The sequence below is a fragment of the Electrophorus electricus genome, chromosome 5, assembly GCF_041902795.1.
Source record: "Electrophorus electricus isolate QZ-2024a chromosome 5, ASM4190279v1, whole genome shotgun sequence".
NCBI lineage: Eukaryota > Metazoa > Chordata > Actinopteri > Gymnotiformes > Gymnotidae > Electrophorus > Electrophorus electricus.
In genome coordinates, this window is record NC_137501.1 from 13,202,501 (window position 1) to 13,224,536 (window position 22,036).

Here is a 22,036-nt window from a genome sequence, read left to right on the forward strand (position 1 = left end):
TCAGCTAGCCAGATTAGCCCCTGAGCTCCTCCAGTGCACTCTCTGAACATTCAGTACAAGACTCAGAATTAGAAACAGACCCAAAATTGCCACAGCTGAGGTTGGAGCAGATCTGCTCAGGGGGGCCGTGACTACAGGCGCTAACTACCCAGGTGAGCTCCAATGGCTAATGGTGTTTACCCACGCTGAGCATCTACCCACGGGATTGGCGTGGCTAGGCTAGCAATGAGCATTATTTGTTATGTTATATGCGTCTTGTGTAATTCTTTAGCACTGCTATGTCGGGTAAAGAGAATATACCTCTAACTGTTAAACTAATAAATATTTTTAACTGCTAACATTACAGTGTAAACAAGCACTGTGAACACATGGCATGGGGTAGAGCATACACACTGGTCAGTAATCAGAAGGTTGCTGGTTCAAGTCCTGCCAACGCCACGTTGCCACTGTTGGGCCCCTGAGCAAGACCCTTAACTCAGCCGAAATTGTATGTGGCTTTGGGTAAAAGCGATCTGCTAAATTCCATAAAAGTAAAGCAAAGACCCTTCACACTTAATGCTGTCAGTGCAGCACATAACACTGCGTCTACTGGCGAGGTGTGACTGCGTCTGACAGCAAACCATCTTCGGGAAGTCATAAAGGACAGTATTAAACGCTTCCCTTAATACTAAAAATGACCCTTCATAAAAGTTATAGCGGTGTGTGCGTGTGTGTGTCCTCGCAGCCAGAACCTCATGTCACAGGTGTCTAGCTTCCACGCTCCCCTGAGCCTCCGAGGCTAAAAGCTCCAGCTGTGACGACAGGTGGGTGATATCGGCAATCGGGGCCTGTATGAGCAGAGTCCTGACCAGGAAGGCAGGCGGATAAATCAAACCCGCCCACACTGCCAATCAGTGTTCGGCATTGCCTGGGGGAGGGCGGGACACCCTGCGTGGTATATTAATGCAGTACTGCCACACCCCACTACAGGGGTCAGAAGTCATTCTCGCACGCAACCCGGCATCGAAACGACGACACGTCATACGACAACGCGGAGGGAGAGAGAGTTGAGTGGTGCGTGGTAAAGAAGAGAGAGAGGCATACACAAACCACAGAAGAGAAAGAAAGAGAAGCATAAAGAAACAGCCCGGGTGGAACGTGTCCACCTGCTGAGATCTTACCTGTCTGGATTTAACCTCCTTCACGTAGAGGGGGAGGAGAAACTCTGAGACACCTTCTAACCTGACCCCTTCTTTGGTCACGCGGAGATTACCCATGCCATCCTGAGAGAGGGAGGGGGGAGAGATTTGGTAAGACATGATGAGAATAAGCCACATGCGTACACACATGCAGATGTGCTGTTTCATTCTCTCTCAGTTCCAAACTACATCGCCATGACTACTGACCCACACAGCTGGCCACTAAGTTTGAAGTTAAATGGTGTTTATTTCTGGAGACTGATGCCATGCAGGGACAAATAAAACACACACACAGACACACACAGACACACACAGACACAGGTGCACACACAGACTTCCCAGAAATTATGTAATGTGCAGGTATCATCAACCCCTGTTGATGTCATGGCCCTGTTTTCTGAGTGTACAGACGTGGACAACACACACACACACAGGTACAGACCTGTACAACACACACACACACACACACACACACACACACACACACACACAGGTACAGACCTGGACAGCACACACAAGTATAGACCTGGACAACACACACAGGTATAGACCTGTACAACAAATACAGGTCTATACCTGGACAGCACCCACAGGTCTAGACCTGGACAGCACCCACAGGTCTAGACCTGGACAGCACCCACAGGTTTAGACCTCCCCCATTCTCATCCTCTACTCTCGCTCCCCTACTCACACCCTACTCACATCTCATCACTGTTTGGGGTAACTTGGTTCTCTGTGGTTAACCTCACCGCTGTTCTGGGGTAACTGGGGTCCCTGTGGTTAACTTCACCACTGTTCTGGGGTAACTGGGGTCTCTGTGGTTAACCTCACCACTGTTCTGGGGTAACTGGGGTCTCTGTGGTTAACCTACCACTGTTCTGGGGTAACTGGGGTCTCTGTGGTTAACCTCACCACTGTTCTGGGGACCCACAGCCACACACACGTACACACACGTATAGACACTCACACACACACACACACACACACACACACACACACACACACACACACACACAGACACACACACACACAGTCTCTCTAGGTTCTTCCTCATGCTCTAGGGAGTGTTCTTCACCTTGGTTCTCCCACTGGAGACTTGGACTCAGACATGGGTAAAACTCCTTTGTGACAAGAAACATTGCACACACACACACACACACACACACACACACACACACACACACACACACACACACACACACGACCCAGAGAAACTACAGTACTACCCAGAGAAACCACAGTACGACCCAGAGAAGACGTTAAGCACAGTAAAACTACTTCTAATAAGCTGCTTCCTTTTTTTGTAGGTTTTCACAGTGCTGTGCATGTGTGTGCGTATGCGTGCGTGTTTGTGTGCATGTGTGTGCGTATGCGTGCATGTTTGTGTGCATGTGTGTGCGTATGCGTGCATGTTTGTGTGCATGTGTGTGCGTATGCGTGCATGTTTGTGTGTGCATGTGCATTAAATTTTTTTAATTAGGGCACATTATTTATTCATTAATTCCATATTATAATCCTGACAAGCATCATAAATTGAAATTGTTTCATTATGACTAAACACAGTGTTTCACTGGCAGAGTGTATCAGTGTGTGATCGTGTGTACGGAGGGTGGAGCACAGGTTTGTGTAAAGTTCTGACCCCCTGGAACACTAACACTGTACTACTGTTACACCATAACACTGTACTACTGAAACACAGATACTGGAATACTGTAACACTAACACTATAATATTGACACAGTGATACTTCAGTACTGTAACACTTTACTGTGAAATACTGTGATACTAGAATACTATAAAACTAACACTGCATTACTGAAACACTGTGATAATGAAATACTGTAACAGTAACATCATACAACTGAAACAGTGTGATACTGAAATACTGAAATATGTAACACTTCCATTATGCTACTAAAACACTGTTAAACTGGCACACTATAACCGAAACTCCGAAATGCTAGTACCAAAACTAGCTGTGTAACACTAATGCCAACAATATTGTCACTGTGAACTACAGTGGCTGATTTACAGTTATTGGAGAAATTACATGTGTCCAAAGAAATTTAATCCTGGGGTCCGTGACCTCAGCAAAAAGTCACACGAGAATCAGAGTAAGTGCAGGAGACATCCCAGAATTCATTAGCAAAGAAGTACAGGTAGGACCACAAAAGTTCCTCAACCTCCTCCCCACACTTACTCTTCTTCCCGAAGGCTGGCTTGTTTAAACTTTTACTTGTTTACACTGGCGAGCTCATGCGTCAGCGGCACCAGCGAGGCTATTAAAACAAACAACCAGCTGCCGTAGGGGACGCAGCCTCGGCAGCAGCTCGGCTGGAGTCCTGGGTTTTAATGGGCACCTCGGGGCCGGCTGGAGTTACCCAGGAGACCCGCACCCACCTGGCTCCCGTCCTGCCGCTCGTGGCGAGATCTTCGTCTGCGGGTCGCAGCTAGGCCACGCGGCTAACCGCCCAAATAAACCCGCCGAGAGTGATTTAGCAGCTCGCCTGCCCTGAGAACGGCCGAACGGCTGAGATTACCCCTCCCTCCCTCCCTCCCTCCCTCTTCTCGATACCCCGGGAGCCGTTTCTTTCACTCACCTGAAGATTAGATTACTACAGACCCTTTAACCGAAGCGAAGGCGAAAGGAGTCATGTGATCGTGCTAATTTGCATACATATGGGCGCGCACGGGACCCACACGGCGGCCGGCCCCGGGGACTTGTGGGATATCAGTGCCAGAGCAGAGGCTGGCTAGCAGCAGAAATTGAGTTGGAAGAGAAGCATTTTAGAGAAAATGGAGGAAAACAGATCAACGCGTAAGTCCTGACAGGTCCATTTGACTGCGGTTGCCTGGCGCCTAGATGGGAAATATTATGGGCTGTAAATGTATTTATTTATTTGTGTGTGTGTGTGTGTGTGTGTGTGTGTGCGCGTGTTACGGCTCAGAGAGAGCAGCTTCTGGTGTTTGCTTGTAAACAAACCTGAACCCGTCCTTGATGCTGGACCTGGCCACTGGTCTGTCTGTCTCAGCACAGTACGCGGTTGCATTTTTTAGTAATACACACACACACAGCAACACACCTACAGGGACTCAGGAACTGTCACGTTATGCTGACTGATACACTCATTCACACTCACACACACACACACACACACACCCACACATTCATTTTATGTCAAATTCTAAAGCATTCCCAGTTCATTTTATTGCAATACTCTCTGCTGAAAGCAAAACTTTGTTTTTCTTTCATAAAATAACCTTTAAAAATATTTGATAATCTCACATCGCCTGCAGCGGTGTAATATATGTATATGATATTAATCTGAATGTCATTCTCAGACAGGTTGTGTGTGTGAATGTACCAGCTTCTTTCTCACTCCTGTTTGCCCTCTCTTAGGTAACGACACCCAGCTCATAAATGCCCCGCCCTCCCCGAGGAGCTCCGCCCCTTTCCAGGAGCCATGCCCTCCCTGCTCCGCCCCTTCCCAGAGCAGACAGGAGGGAAAGACGCAGCAGACGCACCACAGTGAAGTTCATGACCTTCAGGATCCAGACGGTAAGGGCGAGGTTGACGATCATGGTGACGAGGAGGAGGAGGATGAAGAAGTAGAGGCAACGCTTGCGCCAGCCGTAGATGCCCACGGGATAGGGCGCAGGACTGCCCGGCCGCGGGACGGCCCCCGGCTGGGACGCCAGCAGGTACTGTTCCTGGGTCATCTGGGGTGCGATGGGTGAAGGGAGAGAGAGGGAGAGAGAGAGAGAGATTAGTTACGTGTGAGAAACGGAGAAATTTCCTGCTGTGTCCCCAGAATTAAAAAAAACTCATCAACAAAACAAACTCTGAACAACTCGGCCTTGTTTTTTCCGCCTCAGCCAACAGAACACACACAAGCAAGACCTCCACACTCCAATGTCACGTCCCTACGGTAGTGATTTGATAGAACGAGCTGTCAGTCAAACTGGTGTTTGCGCGGCGGTGTCTGTGCAAGAGGGGGGTAACCCACGGCTCCTTCCTGTCAGCCCAACACCTGCCTCTACCGGGCTCTTCAACGCTACTTAGAGACACAATAGGACCTTGTGATGGAAAATTAAAATGATTTATGTGTTTGAGAAAGAGAGAAAGAGAGAGAGAGAGAGAGAGAGGGGGAAGAATTGAATGAGAATGGGATAGAGCTGTATGTCTCCCTCAGGTTGTGTGTATCTGTGATTGCGTCTGTGCCTGTGTGTGGATATGTGTGTGAGTCTGTCTGTGTGTGTGTGTGTGTGTGTGTGTGTATGTATGTGTGTGTCTGTCTGTGTCTGGGTCTGTCTGTCTGTGTCTGTTCTGTCCTCCCAGAGTGGGACAACCCACCCATCACACATCCATTACTAATGCTGTGGCAAAATACGCAGAACGCGCTTTCTGTGTGTGTGTGTGTGTGTGTGTGTGTGTGTGTGTGTGTGTGTGTGTGCATATAAGAGGGAGAGAGTGTGTGTGTGTGTGTGTCAGGGCTATGCGGTGCTCTGCCCAAGTGTGTACTGTGTCCGTGTGTGCCACACTGCTCATATATGCCACTTCTATCTGCCAGGTCTGAGTGAAGCAGGCTGGATCAGTCGGACTCAGCGTGGATGTCTTAAGCTGTACAGTCCACCACATTCAACCAACAAACAGGGCAAACACCGAAACCAACAAACACCGAACAAACACAAACACCGAAAACAACAAACTCTTATGTAAGTGTAAGCAAATCAGACATCATTAAAAACATGGATAAACCTCTCCCTCTCTCTCTCACACACACACACACACACACACACACACTTACCTGCGGCCTTTCCCTTTCGCTTCGATCCGCTATTCTTCCCTTATACACTAAGATTGTTTGCTGCGTAAGATTAATTACTGGGCTACATGTCGGTCTGACAGAAGCGCACTAAATCAATCCCGTTCCCTCGTGAGCGCGGCACTTCACAAACCGGACGCACAACTCCGTAACTCATCGAGCCCAAGACGGAACTTCCCGAAGTGACGGAATGAGGCGCGAGGAGACGATCGTGTTAGCACGTGCCCGCGCGGGGCCGCTCGCGGACGATCGGATGTCGTCTCTTCCTGTTACGAAAAGCCAGCGAGGGCGCTCGTGCCATCACCACTCAGCCGCTGTATGATCGCGCGGCTCAGGAGGAGAATTCGGCGCGTGGCGCAGAGGGCACGCGGTAGCCTTTAAAACCGCTGCGGATAAATCCGTGCGCGTGTAGCTCACTGAATGCGTCCGCCGTCATTTATAACCGCACCATCTCGGCGACACCCTTAGCGCCGAGGATCCTGCCAGCGTCCCCTGACTTCCCTGTTGGGCTTAAATACAGCGCAGCGAGGCGATCGATTTAAGCTTTCAAATACCCCGATAAATCTCCTGAAAGAAATCTCCACGACAAAGCAAAGCAGTACAGTCACGAGGTGTCCCCCCCGCGTGCAGTTTAATGTTCCTTATGTTTAGTCAGAACATATTCGAATAACAGAAATATCTCATTTGAGTTCGAGTTTCTGGTTGCTGTACTGATCTAAAATAACGGGTCTGGCCAACACATACGTAAAACATCTTTCGCTACATGGAAAGTCACAGATGACTCTAGACCCTGTAATGGTCACGTGTGCAATTTCCCAGTGATATTCTCAAAACCTACCAGGAGGTCCTGAAGGTTTTAAGGAAGTCATCACTAATGCGGTGTTAGCTTCTGCTGGTTTGGTGTGTGTGAGAGAGAGATTGTGCATATGCATGTTTGTCTGTGTGATTGTACCTATTCGTGTTTGTGCGTATTCATGTTTGCATGTTATGCATATTCCATAAATATTCATGGTATATGAATCAACGTGTGTGTGTGTGAGAAGCGGCTCAAAGGGGGGTGTTGGTTGTTGGTTGGCATTCATTCCGAGTCCTGCGGAGCAACAGGCCGAGTACACCCTCCCTTGATAAGCAGGCACTCCATCAGGCCTCTCAATGGGGCGGGGCTGTCGGTGAGGGGGTGGGGCTATCAGTGAGGGACAGGGCTATCAGTGAAAGTGAAAGTGAAAGTGGTACATAGAACCTGTGCTACATAGAACCTGTGTGTTTGTGTGCGCGTATGTGGGAACACCTGGAGAGCAGTGAAGGTGTGAAGCGTCAGGGAGGACACACGTGTATACGAAATCAGTGAAACACACACACACTGCTTATAAGTACATATGTAACACTTATGCATACATATGAAACATTTTCACATAAATAATCTACTACTTACATTTGCGTATGATAATTTACACTTGCATATGCACACACATGCACATTCATTCACTGGTGCGTAAACACAGTTTCACTATACTCGCGTGTATGCGTGTGTCGCCACGTGTGTGTAAAAAATTTTCAGTGCGCCCAGAGTCATTTCACTGTAACACGTGGCCACACGCTCACAGTACCTGGATACGATCATCTGAAGGCAATAAAAGAGAGGAGAAAACACTTGTCTAAGTGAGCTGAGCTGGTGGATTCTCGGATTCCTGGATTCCGGCGTTGTTGATACGGCGTGGCCAAATCACACTGTACATCGTTTTCAAGCTGTTCTGAGCATTGTCTTCTACCAAGGGGCTTAAGCGCTCTCAATTAGAGTTACAAAAGTGTGTGTGTGGGTGTGTGCCCGCGAGTGTGTGCGGCAGGGTGTTCCCACGTGTGTCTGTACCAAGCAGAGAGCTTTACAAAGCAAACAAGGTTGGAAAATATCACACAGCTTTGCGTGTCGTGTCTGAATCAATACCGTCGCCGTGTTCCTCGGTCTCCGTGAGCCGAACAGGCATTGACGTGACGCGTCGCTCGCAAACTGGTGAATTGCTAAAGAAAGGTCACGGCGGCCAGCTGCGTGACTCAGCACCGCGTGGTGGAGGATCTGGGCTAATTAAAACACTGCCACGCTTGCCTGGGAGGTCCAGCACGGTCCAGCTCTCCTACATGAGGAAACGTGACATCTGGCTTCTGCCTGACTCTCAGCTAAGGCAGGATTTGACCGCTCCTGATGTAACAGGGACTTTACGATATGCTTTACAATATGACGCAAAGGACATGTGTCTTCATTACAGATATAACAACTTTACAGATGTATCCCTATTACAGATACAGCCTCTTTTACAAATAAAGCCTCTATTACAGATAAAGTGCCAGTACAGATATAGTCCCGTTACAGATATAGCCCGTTATAGATATAGCCCTGTTGCAGATATAGCCCATTATGGATATAGCCCTCATTACAGATATAGCCCTGTTATAAAGCTAGCACAGTTACAGATATAGCCCCTTTACAAAGCTAGCAGTCACAGATATAGCCCCGTTACAAAGCTAGCAGTTACAGATATAGCCCCATTACAGCTAAGGCCCCGTTACAGATATAACAACTTTACAGATATATCCCCATTACAGATAAAGCCCTGTTACAGATATAGTCCCTGTTACAGATATAGTCCCGTTACAAGTATAGCACTGTTGCAGATATAGCCCCGTTACAAAGCTAGCACAGTTACAGATATAGTCCCTGTTACAGATAAAGCCACTACAAAGCTAGCACATTTACAGATATAACCCTGTAACAAACCTAGCACAATTACAGATATAGCCCTTGTTACAGATATAGCCCTGTTACAGATATAGTCCCGTTACAGATATAGCCCTGTTACAAGTATAGCACTGTTGCAGATATAGCCCCGTTACAAAGCTAGCACAGTTACAGATATAGCCCTGTTGCAGATATATCCCCATTACAGAAATAGCCCCATTACAGAGTTAACACAGTTACAGATATAGCCCCTGTTACAGATATAGCCCTGTTACACAGCTAGCACAGTTACAGATATAGCTGTTATGGATATAGCCCCGTTACAGATATATCCCCATTACAGATAAAGCCCTATTATAGATATAGACCCTGTTACATATATAGCCCCGTTACAAAGCTAGCACAGTTACAGGTATAGCACCATTGCAGATAAAGCCCCGTTACAGAGTTAGCACAGTTACAGATATGGCTCCTGTTACACAGCTAGCACAGTTAAAGATATAGCCCCGTTACAAAGCTAGCACAGTTAGATATAGCCCTGTTACAAAGTTAGCACGGTTACAGATATAGCCCCATTACAGATATAGCACTGTTACAGATATAGCCTGTTATAGATATCACCCTTTTACAGATATAACCCATTATAGATAGAGCCCTGTTATAGATATAGCCCCATTACAGAGTTAGCACAGTTACAGGTATAGCCCATTACAGATATAGTCCTGTTACAAAGCTAGCAGTTACAGATATAGCCCCTATTACAGATATAGCCCCGTTACAGATATAGCCCCATTACAAAGCTAGCACAGTTACAGATATAGCCCTGTTACAAAACTAGCACAGTTGTAGATATAGCCCTGTTACAGATATAGCCCCGTTACAGATGTTTCAAGCACCAACAAACACAAGCTGCATCACATTCCTTCTCTCTCTCCCAGATTGAGTCAGGGCAGCGGATTTGTAGGCCGACGCCGTCCAGAGTCCAGACGCCGCGTGGAAATCTAGCAAGCATTTAACAACATCACGCAGCTGATTGGCTGACATCATAAAACCCCACAGCCCCCGTAAAAACCACTGCCCACGCCATAAAAGCCTTGCAAAACCACCCCACCCTGCACACGCGAGGGATAAGGCGCTGCCTGGGGGGTAAGTGTGACATCACGTGTGACGCAGTTGGCAGTCAGACTCCAGCACTTTCTCTCTTTTCACACCTTCCCCGGAATAACGGGTTTAACACCTCAGTAAAGACACACGGTCCGCATCATATCTGATCGCTCATGTTTCTGCACGGGAAGAAACAGGGTCCACAGAGTAGTGCACAGAAGAGTGATGAGGCCCAAAGCAAGAACTTTGGGCTAATGTGAACAGTCAGAAACTGGCCTAATTCGAAATTAGCATCAATTAGCACAGGAAGCTGAGAGTTGTACAGAATGACACAGCCTCTGTAAACAACAAATGAAAACAATTGACTAGCGCAAGCCTGAACTTGCTCGAGTTAGTATCTACATGTGAGGAGGCAATCTTATGAAAACAAAAAAAATAAATATCTACTAGCAATGTGTCTGTCAAGGTCCTGCCAACAGGGCCAAAGAGAATTACAATCGACTTGACCTGTAAGGACAACCTCAGTCAACTCAAAGGAGACAACATAAAAAGGCTTTTCGTTCGACGCTAGCAGAAATCTTTCGGCACCCAACAGCTGTCAGACCCTTCTGGTCAGGGGATCTGGTCTGCATTTGTGTGCATCTGGAGAGGTTTACAGGACAGGTCTATAGAAGCTGTGTGCATTATTGTTCTGAGGTTGTATGCTCCATGGAGATCTAAGGTTCTGTAAGCCCGTACAGTTGAAGGACCAACGTGGGAAATGCGGAGGGACAGCTGATAAACGCTACACTCTCCACACCGTCAGCCAAGACACGCCTAACAAATCCCACCACACACTGTTAGACGTCTGGCAGCTGCAAACTGCCCACCATAGATCGGTGAAATAGGGAAGAAGGGAATGGGGAAATAGGGGAATAGGGAAAAGGGGAATAGGGAATAGGGAATAGGAAAATAAGGAAATAAACACCCACACACACACAAACAGACACATACAAACAACTCACAGACATTTACATTTATATTTACATTTATGGCATTTAGTTGACACACATTCACACACACACACACACACACACACACACTCACACACAGACTTGCTTCACGTTGGTTTTGTGCACAATTTCTTTTCATAAGCACAGTACCACACAGATCTAATGTGACCTTGACTGAGCAATGAAACTCTCTGTGCGTGTGCGTTGGGGTTTCAGATATCATAAGCAAGTTGATGCAGATCCTAAGGGAAAGACATGAAATGAATGTGTGGGAGAGAGAGAGAGAGAGAGAGAAAGGGGGATTTTAACAGAATAATATGTAAATCTGTCGCACACACAGAACAAGTCTTGTACATCTCAGCTAATATACACATACACTACAGAGACCTACCCCACCTGCATACAGACCTACACCACGGAGACCTACACCACCACATACACTACAGAGACCTACCCCACCCACATACAGACCTACCCCACCACACATACACTAGAGACCTACCCCACACGCATACAGACCTACCCCACCACACATACACTACAGAGACCTACCCCACCCGCATACAGACCTGCCCCACCACATACACTAGAGACCTACACCACCTGCATACAGACCTACACTACCACACACACTAGAGACCTACCTCACCCGCATAGACCTACACTACAGAACTACACCACCCGCATACAGACCTACACTCCCACGCATACACTACAGAGACCTACCCCACCCACATACAGACCTACACCACCTGCATACACTACAAAGACCTATTCCACCCGCATACAGACCTACACCACCACACATACACTACAGAGACCTACTCCACCCACATACAGACCTACACCACGGAGACCTACACCACCACATACACTACAGAGACCTACCCCACCCACATACAGACCTACCCCACCACACATACACTAGAGACCTACCCCACACGCATACAGACCTACCCCACCACACATACACTACAGAGACCTACCCCACCCGCATACAGACCTACCCCACCGCACATACACTAGAGACCTACCCCACACGCATACAGACCTACACCACCACATACACTACAGAGACCTACCCCACCCACATACAGACCTACCCCACCACACATACACTAGAGACCTACCCCACACGCATACAGACCTACCCCACCACACATACACTACAGAGACCTACCCCACCCGCATACAGACCTACCCCACCGCACATACACTAGAGACCTACCCCACACGCATACAGACCTACCCCACCACACATACACTACAGAGACCTACCCCACCCACATACAGACCTACCCCACCACACATACACTAGAGACCTACCCCACACGCATACAGACCTACCCCACCACACATACACTACAGAGACCTACCCCACCCGCATACAGACCTGCCCCACCACATACACTAGAGACCTACACCACCTGCATACAGACCTACACCACCACACACACTAGAGACCTACCTCACCCGCATAGACCTACACTACAGAACTACACCACCCGCATACAGACCTACACTCCCACGCATACACTACAGAGACCTACCCCACCCACATACAGACCTACACCACCTGCATACACTACAGAGATCTACACCAACTGCATACAGACCTACACCACCACACATACACTAGAGACCTACTCCACCCACATACAGACCTACACCACCACACATACACTAGAGACCTATCCCACCTGCATACAGACCTGCCCCACCACACATACACTACAGAGACCTACACCACCTGCATACAGACCTACACCACCACACACACTAGAGACCTACCCCACCCGCATAGACCTACACTACCACACATACACTACAGAACTACACCACCCGCATACAGACCTACACTCCCACGCATACACTACAGAGACCTACCCCACCCACATACAGACCTACACCACCTGCATACACTACAAAGACCTATTCCACCCGCATACAGACCTACACCACCACACATACACTACAGAGACCTACTCCACCCACATACAGACCTACACCACGGAGACCTACACCACCACATACACTACAGAGACCTACCCCACCCACATACAGACCTACCCCACCACACATACACTAGAGACCTACCCCACACGCATACAGACCTACCCCACCACACATACACTACAGAGACCTACCCCACCCGCATACAGACCTGCCCCACCACATACACTAGAGACCTACACCACCTGCATACAGACCTACACCACCACACACACTAGACCTACCTCACCCGCATAGACCTACACTACAGACCTACCCCACACACTATACAGACCTAACCCACACACACATCTCACACACAGCAGCAGAACTGTGAGAAAATGAATCTGCATTTGCTGCTATGAGTCTGTACTCATTGTCAGTGAGACAGATTTATAATGCTGTCTATAACCCCTCTCTCTTTCTCTCGCTCCCTCTCTCTCACACACACACACACACACACACACACAGTCCATCTGTTATTGCTTTGCTTTCATGGGGATATAAAAGTCTGTGCTATCAAACCTAAATACATTGATAACTGTAGCTGTCTAATTTCATTTGTAGCGTGTGAGTGAGTGTGTGTATGTGTGTGTGTGTAAGAGGGCACTTCCTTATAACTTCATCACTGAACAGTGTCAACTCACAATCTTGCTTTCCTGCCCCCCCCTCTCTCTCTCTCCCCCTCCCTCCCTCCCTCTCTCCCTCTCTCTCTCTCTCTCTTTCCATCTTAGCACAGCAGAACAACTGAGGTCGATCAATTTAGCCCATTTGGCCATTTCTCTTTACCACACACACACACACACACACACACACACACACCAGTATTATATGTTTTGTTTCATTCTCTGATCTGAAACTCTCTGTCTGTGTGGCTCCTGATGGCATGTCTGGATGCCATAAACACAGACGAACCCACACCATTCAAATGCAACATCCTAGATGCTTACTTAGAATTTCCACTTCTTTGTGTAAAACAAGGGTGACTTGCAATGAGGTGTGTGTGTGTGTGTTTATCTTCTTCCTTCTAAGCTTGTTCAGTGAGAACACTAAGTGCATATTTATTATAATGGAACATTTTTCTGCATTTAACGTTACCAGGTCAACCCCTCGGTGTGTTTATAATGAGAATGTGAATTTTTCATAGAATGACCCACGTGACTCCACCCCCCTGTGCCCCCACCCTGATTGGACCACAGAAGGTTTTGGAGTAACACAAGTTCACCAGAGTGCAGGCAGCAGACTCCATAAACAGGGTAATTATGGGAAAATAACAAACTGTAAAAATGCAAAATCACATTTTCTGATGGAGTTTGTGTCTGGAACAACCTGGACACACAAACAAAAAGACTTTCACTTCAGAAGTTAATATGAAAGTCACAGAGCACACACACACGCGCACACACACATCACACAAACAATACTATGACGTGTGGAGAGACACACGCTATTAACACACATCCACCAGAATCAGACTGAAGACAAAGAAGAGATCACACCCATACACACACACACACACACACACACACACACACACACACATACACACTTTCCATTCATTTCTGTAACAATAGCATGAATCAAAGGCTTGCTTCACTCTGTAGCCATGGCGATATGATCTGTTAATTAGCCTTCGGTGTGATCCGCTCGTTATGCTCGAGGAGTACGGAACACAAATGCAGTGCGTCTCTGACGAGGCATGAACGGGAGGCCCCATTTACCATGGAGGAGGTCACGCACCCCTCTGCACTCCGATGAGGGGATGCAGGCCACCCCCCTCCCGAGTGGCCCCGGAGATGGCCGTAGAAGCACATCGCTCATTACGCACCAACATCCACTATAAACAACCCCAACCCTGAACACACATTCATTTTCTCTCTCTCTCTCTCTCCTTATACTCAGAAGAAGATAGCACAACGTCAGGTCTTGAACTTCACTCCAGGATGATCTAAGACGGCAGGAAGCGTCTGACGGAGTGCCAGCCGACAGAGGGACTGCAAGTGTTCGGAACGTGTTTCCCTCTCCTGTGAACGACCCGGTTCAGTTATGGCGTTTGGCGGATGCTTGCGAGGGTGATTTGCGATCTCGTGAGCTAAAGTGCATTTTCGTTTGTTTTTTGTTGGTTGTGTCTGAGAGTTCCACACTTTTTTTGTTTGGGTGTAGTTTCCTTTTCCCACAATTCTGTGATTTCTATCTTTGTTTACTTGTGTTTTGTTTGTTTTTTGTAAACAGTATTGATTAATAAAGGTCTGGTAACATTCACTCTCTCTCGCTCCCATGGCACCTCTTTACACTTGTTTTTCTTTCTTCTCAAGGTTCTCTCTCTCGGGTGGCAGTCCTGTGTTCTCTGGACAGGAAGTAAGACCCTAATAAACGAGATATTACCAGCGGAGACCGCAGTGCTCTACCAGGCGAGGTCTCCACAGGTCTGGGGACGATCAGTTCTCCGCCGAGCCCTGGACAGAGACGGATGAGGACAAATGAAGGGAAAAGAAGATGGAGCGGAGAGCGCACCAAGCCTGCTTCCCGTTCAACGTTCCGGAATTAGAACAGTGGAGCGTCATCCATCTCCCAGCTGAGGAGTAACGACCCTCACCCGGATCAGAGTTCAGACAGGGTCGGACAGGGTCGGACAGGGTCAGACAGGGTCGGACAGGGTCAGACAGGGTCAGACAGGGTCGTGGGGACCTGAGATAAACCCGTCCAGCTTCTCCTCTTCTCCGCTCATGACGCGCTGTTTGCACGACGACACTCTCAGTGAACCACCGCGTAAACATCCCCATAAACACCGTGCAAACACCCCACAAACACCACGTAAACACTGCGCAAACACCCCATAAACACCGTGCAAACACCCCATAAACACCGTGCAAACACTGCGCAAACACCCCAAAAACACCATGTAAACACCGGCATGGGTCTGCTGTGGGGTGTGCGGTCACCCGCACGTGTGCACACACCAGCTTGGAGCGGTCCTTTTTTTTTTTTCATACTTATCGAAACATTACATATATTGTAAACTCGTGAAAATGACCTTGCAATGCCAGTGGGGGTGTCCCCTGTAAACAAATGACCTAATTGTGTGAGTATCCTCTTATACACTGGGCTTATAACTACTGCGCACACGGAGTCTCACCATATATCGTCCCCTTGTTTAAACTGTCTCCCGGCTCACCAGACAAGACAGGAACGTCCCTGGAGCCACGGCATGGTGGAAAAGACCAGCAGGCACAACACACACCAACCAGAACCAGAGAGAAGGACGGGCCATCAGAACCGGGAATATGTTGATGAGAGAACAAGAAGTTAAATTGTTTTGGTTTTTTATTACAGCTGTATTTCACAAACAATACATTCACACGCACCACAAACACACACACCCACACACACTTACACAAACACACACACACACACACACACACACACGTGACCTGTGCCAAACTGACTGAGTGGCTGAAAGAAAATCTGGCTGATATCCATCCTTTGAAAAGTGTGTGTGTGAGTGTTTGTGTGTGTGCGCGCATATGTGTGTGTGTGTGTGTGTGTGTATGTGTGATCCACGACAGACCTTCATTAGCTCTGTGGTTTGCCAGATCACCAAGATGAGATAAATCTGAGTGTAAAGTAGATGGAACTGCACAAGATCAATAGACTGAAATATTCTTATGAACACACACACACACACACTCTCTCTCTCATCTGGTGTAAATAGTGTTTTAGGTGTAGGTTCTGTATGGATGGTTTAGACATATACTGTGTAACACACTCTACTGCATCATAACATGCCTATTCAAATGGTTGTTTAAACACACACACATACACACTTCTGAACTGCAATGTCACAGGTTGTGATGGACTTCAGAGAGTGTGGCAGGGGGCTGTAGTGTGAGTGTAGTGTTAATGGTTCACCTGGTACAGGTCACATGACACACACAAACACACACACATACACAGAGGATGTGGGATCCCAGCTGTTACCCTAGTAACTGCTGGGATTGGCCACAGAGAGCACAAAGGCGAGAGAAGGGCTCTGGTGTGTGTGTGCGTGCGCGAGCGTGTGTGTGTATGTGTCTGCAGCTGGGCCAGACCTCAGTGCCAGGCATACTAATCACATGGTGAGATGGTTCTGGATTCACTCTGTGTTCGGTTCGCTGGTCTGAGATCACAAACAGGTTTAAATCAGACACGGTCCCAATAAAACTAAACAAATGTACATATATACACACACACACACAAATACATATACATATATACACAGAAACAAACATATACACACAAATAAACCCACATATACACACACACAAACACACTACATTCACTCCATTACCTTTACTTAAGCATTTTAATCACACTGCACTCTTAGGTGTTGTTTTAAACCTGCAAGGTGAAAATTGCACATTTACTCTGTTACATTCATCTACAGTCCTGATTACAGTTTTAAAAATAATTTTAATTCCATGTGCATTTTTTTTAAGTCCTGGTGTCACCATGACCTGCCCTGTCCAGTGTGGAGGGTTCCTGAAATCCCTACAGAAGACCACTGAGATCCCTACAGAAGAACACAGAGATCTCTGCAGAAAACCACTGAGATCCCTACAGAAGACCACTGAGATCCCTACAGAAGAACACTGAGATCTCTGCAGAAGATCACTGGATCCCTACAGAAGCACACTGAGATCTTTGCAGAAGATCACTGAGATACCTACAGAAGATCATTGAGATCCCTACAAATGACCACTAAGTTCCCTACAGAAGACCATTGAGATTCCTACAGATCATCACTGAGATCCCTACAGAAGATCACTGAGATCCCTACAGACAACCACAGGGTGGTGCCGTGTTACTTCACTACTTTAACCAACTAGATAACAGGAACCAACAATAACGACCAGCAAAGGAGGAAGATTTTCCAGGTGGGACTAACCAATAGCTCTCCACTATGGCACATCATAAAAATTCTTTACTGCTTATGATCTGTGTGGAGTTTGGTGCTCTCAGTTAATGCTGATTATTAATGTGAAAGTACAGCAGTCTGCTTACATCAAGAATATTCGAAGAGAAAAAACAACGGGTATCTATGTATAAACTAAAAGCAACAGAAAAGGTCACCAAACGCAGCGTAACGAACGCATTCACCTTCTCCAGCAGCAAGCGTTTCCACTGTTAGAAGAGGTTGGTTACTGAGTTTATATTTTGACATTTCTTTGACCTTCTACAGGTGCGGCTGTTTAGCTATAGCTAAACGCTAGCTAGCATGCCGCCAATAGCTCGCTCGGTGGCAACGTAAACATGTGACGCAAACATCCAGTTAGTTTGGGCAAAAGCTCCAGAAAGTTCCCACAAATTACGTCAGGCACAGGATGATAAACAAATCCGCTGCGACGCTAACCTACATGACCCATGTCCATCGGATATAAAAAAACTCATATAACTATAATCTCAGTAAATTAGCCAGATAATACCACAGTAATTTAGGACACTAATCCCACAGTTCAAATTGCATCCAGATCAGAAAAATCAGGATCTTGTATCCCTTGGACATGGACAATTACCCAGAGCATCACAACCACCGCAGGAACTTCAAGCCGTATTCCCGCTGCGTTCAGAGGACTTTACGGTGTCTGAGGAGACGCCACCATGGCAAGCAGAACTCCTCTGAAGAGAAACTTGGCTGAACCAATCCGCCCTTCGTGTGTGCTACCTAAATCAGGCTGCGAGGAGGTTCTGTTTTTGATGTCTCATGTATTTTTGTATCCTAAATGTTTTTGGAATTTCTCTGTCACCAGTATTTTTGATGTTGATGTTTCAGTATTGAGGCTCTTCATTATGGATGGTACGGAAGAGTAGTACCAAGGAAAGTGGAGTGCGTGTATGTTGGCAGACATTGCTGGACACTGAAGAGGGATGTTTCTGAGGCCTAATGTAGGTGAACGTCACACACCTGGCCATTGCAGATACTGGTTTGAACATAATTTGTGTGTAGTGACTGCTTAATTTATGGAAATGTAACACTCAGAATTTAACTGTTGTCAGTAAAAAAAAAACTAAACATGCAAATTCGAATGCAAAATACAGAAAACTTCTATACGGTCTCTGTTGTCGTCCCTGTGTTATTAAACGACTCCAGCATAACAGAAGTCAGACGCTCTCAGAGAAACTCAGTCAGGTCAGGTTTATTTCGAGAGGGAGGAACCCAAAGTCGGCGTCAAGAAACAGAAGCAGGTCGCCGCGCGGAGACACACAAGATGTCCGCACCGTACAGAACCGGCAAACAGTCCACATAGGCCACCAGTCCAGAGTGGGAACTGTGAAGAAATCAGGAGACGAAACAGGTGGAACGATGTGTACGGCGTCATGGCAATACGTAGCGACAGGCACGACGGTTTATGTAGACGGGATTAACCAGGAACAGACGGAGGCTGTGATTGGTGGAGCTGGTTGGAGTGACAGGTGGCTGATGTAACTGGAGTTGACTAGACAGTTTCTTATTTTTACTTAAGTAACACTTTACATGACTTTTACTTCTACTGGAGTAATTATTATTTTAAAGTAACAATATTTACTTAAGTTTACTTAAGTCCTGTTTTTGGCTAATGTACTCACCTCTGCACAAATACACACACACACACACACACCGCTAACTATTTGCAGAACAGACAGCTGCATGTGTGGATTTAAAAACCTCTTGCAATCCAAATATTTAATGCTGCCATCCAATACATACCAGCTTGTGGTTGAGACAGAGTTTGTGTGTGTGTGTGTGTGCGTGCGCGCGCATGTATGTGTACGTGCGTGTGGATCTGTGTGGGCGTGTGTGTGTGTGCACGTGTGTGTACACATCTATGTGTGTGTGGATGTTTGTGTGGGTGTGTGTCCATATGTGTGTATGTTTGTTCACACGGCCCCTGCTTTCGGTTATCGATCTTCGCCTCGTTCACTTGTGTGCGTCCGGTTGTCTCACGCGGTGTTCAGACCCAACCAAGGCTGCTGGCTCTCTGCCTGTTCTGCACCGCTGCAGGGCGGATGAGTCCGTTAGCAACCCGCCGTAGCTCAGCGTAGAGTGGGTCAGAGCAGCAGGGATCCGCCCCCCCCCGGCCAGCGCTGCTAATTACCAGACACACCTGGATGTCAGCCGTGTAACACGGCACCAGTGAACACAGTAACAGCGAGGCCCCGGTGTACAGTGAGCATAGGATGCACAGGGGAACTAAGGCGGGTCTGTGGCTTCTCATCCCGCGCTTCTGCGGCTCAAGCTGAGGCTCAAACCCCGCGGAAATGGCCGGACACTCTTGGGTCGGGAATGGGAGTAGGGGCCTCTCACTTCCGACGTCACTAAGCGCAGCCGTTGACAGTGTGGAGATGGTGTAGGATGCTACTAACGACCCGTAAAGACGTACGTCGGTCTCTGACAGTCCGGCAGACACACACGTCCAGTGGAAGAGAGAAGGGAACCAAAACTAGGCATAGCAGAGGATTAGAACCAGGCTGGAAGATGGAGGGGGACAGGTGGAGAGAAAAGGAGTGCTAGAAGAGTGAGAAGGGAGGAGAGGAAGAGGAAGAGACAGGGGGGTCTCAGGGTGGTGATTAAAAACACTGACCATCTGCTGTGGTGTTTAGCTCCAGCTCCGTGGCCACGGCTTCTGTTCTGGGTACTAAGCTCCGCCCCCGCTCTCTGCCCTGGCCCCCCAGCGGAAACGGCGCCACGCAAATGCACTCCCTCTGCTTTTATGGGCGCGTACGATTGGCCGAAAGCGGACGGCAGTCCTACACGGAGGAGGCGCGCCGGGATTAATTAGCGAGGCGAGCAACGTCCCGCCGGCAGGCGGTGACCTGACGTTAACGGACGCGTATGGGGCGTCGGGGGGGCTGGAGGGTTACATAAACCCACCAAACACGAATTAATTACAGCAGCGTTAATTAGAAAAGTCGTTTGCGCTGCGTTTCCGGACCGGCTCGGAGCCAGACCGGTGGGGAGGCAGACTGGTTCAAAGCCAGGTCGCCGTGGAGATCTGCTACGGCAACGCAGGTGACATCATCGCGGTGGCGTTGTGGTAGCGGTGAAGCTCGGGAGGCGGAGGAGCGCGTACGTGTTGACTGTCGGCACGTAAAACACGCGCTCGTGCACGTGCGCGCCCCTGTTCGTGCACGTTTGGCTTGGCGAGACACCTGTGGAATGAGATTCACACAGCTCGGGGTGGGTCTGGTGTAGCAGGAGAGAGAGAGAGAGAGAGAGAGAGAGAGAGAGAGAGAGGGGAGGGGGGTGTCATGGGGTAAGAGGTTCGCTTGTCTGTGATGAGCTGCTCGGTTGGGCACCAGGAAAATACAACTCCTACACACCCTTCAAATAAGCATGAACCCCCTACACGAACACGAGACAGAGGGAGAGAAGGAGGAAACGGGAGAGAGAGGGAGAGACAGAGAGGGAGGGGAGATGGAGAGATAGAGAGAGAGAGAGAGAGAGAGAGAGGTCTGTGTTTTAATCTAGCAGACCCTTAATCACAGCCCGAGAGTGACGCGTCTTCTGCGGCTCGTCTTAGTGAAACTGCTCCGAAAATCGATGCGCTTCCGAGATTTATGGGAGCGCGCCTGCGCCCAGATCGCCGTGGCAGCCGGGTGCGAGGCCGACAAGCTCCACCCATGCCGGCGCAGAGGGGCTCTCACAGGGCCGCGTCGCTCGAGGCCGGGTCAGGGGTCGCCGATGTCGCGAGGGAGATGGAAGGCGTTTGCGCCAGGGCCGTCATTCCGTGCCATGTCCCGCCTCGCTGTCCGCCAAGACATCCACCGTTTCCGATCTGCAGAACTCCGGCGGCCGCTGGTCCCCGTTCAGCATCTGGGTTCCAGTCAGCGCTTTGCGATAACAACCCACCAGCCGTTAGCGGTCGGCGGGATGGACCCCAGCAAAAACCTCGTAGCGCAGAACTCGGCCAGCCGTATGTACGTTTAGAGGTCTCTCAGTAATACGTTACAGCGTTAGAAATCTTCTGCCAATGTCTTTGCTGGCTTACTTATTTCTCTTAAACCCTTTAGCTCCGCCCCCCTTAGCTCCACCCCTCTTTATCTCTTTGATTCCAACCTACACTCTCCTTCTCCCTCCCTCTCATCCCTCTCTCTCTCTCTCCCTCCCTCTCATCCCTCTCTCTCTCTCTCTCCCTCTTGTCTCTCTCTCTCTCTTTCCCTCCCTCGTCTCTCTCGCTCTCTCTCCCTCCCTCTTGT

General features: G+C 48.3%; 1 protein-coding gene across 1 annotated transcript in view; it reads right to left on the reverse strand.

The window, feature by feature from the left end:
* The window catches only part of sgcz (sarcoglycan zeta), a 146,811-nt gene that overhangs the window by 56,424 nt on the left and 68,351 nt on the right, over positions 1–22,036 (reverse strand). The window contains 2 exon segments of the mRNA XM_081714217.1: positions 1,161–1,262; positions 4,704–4,898. Coding sequence (XP_081570343.1) covers positions 1,161–1,262; positions 4,704–4,898 — 297 coding nt within the window.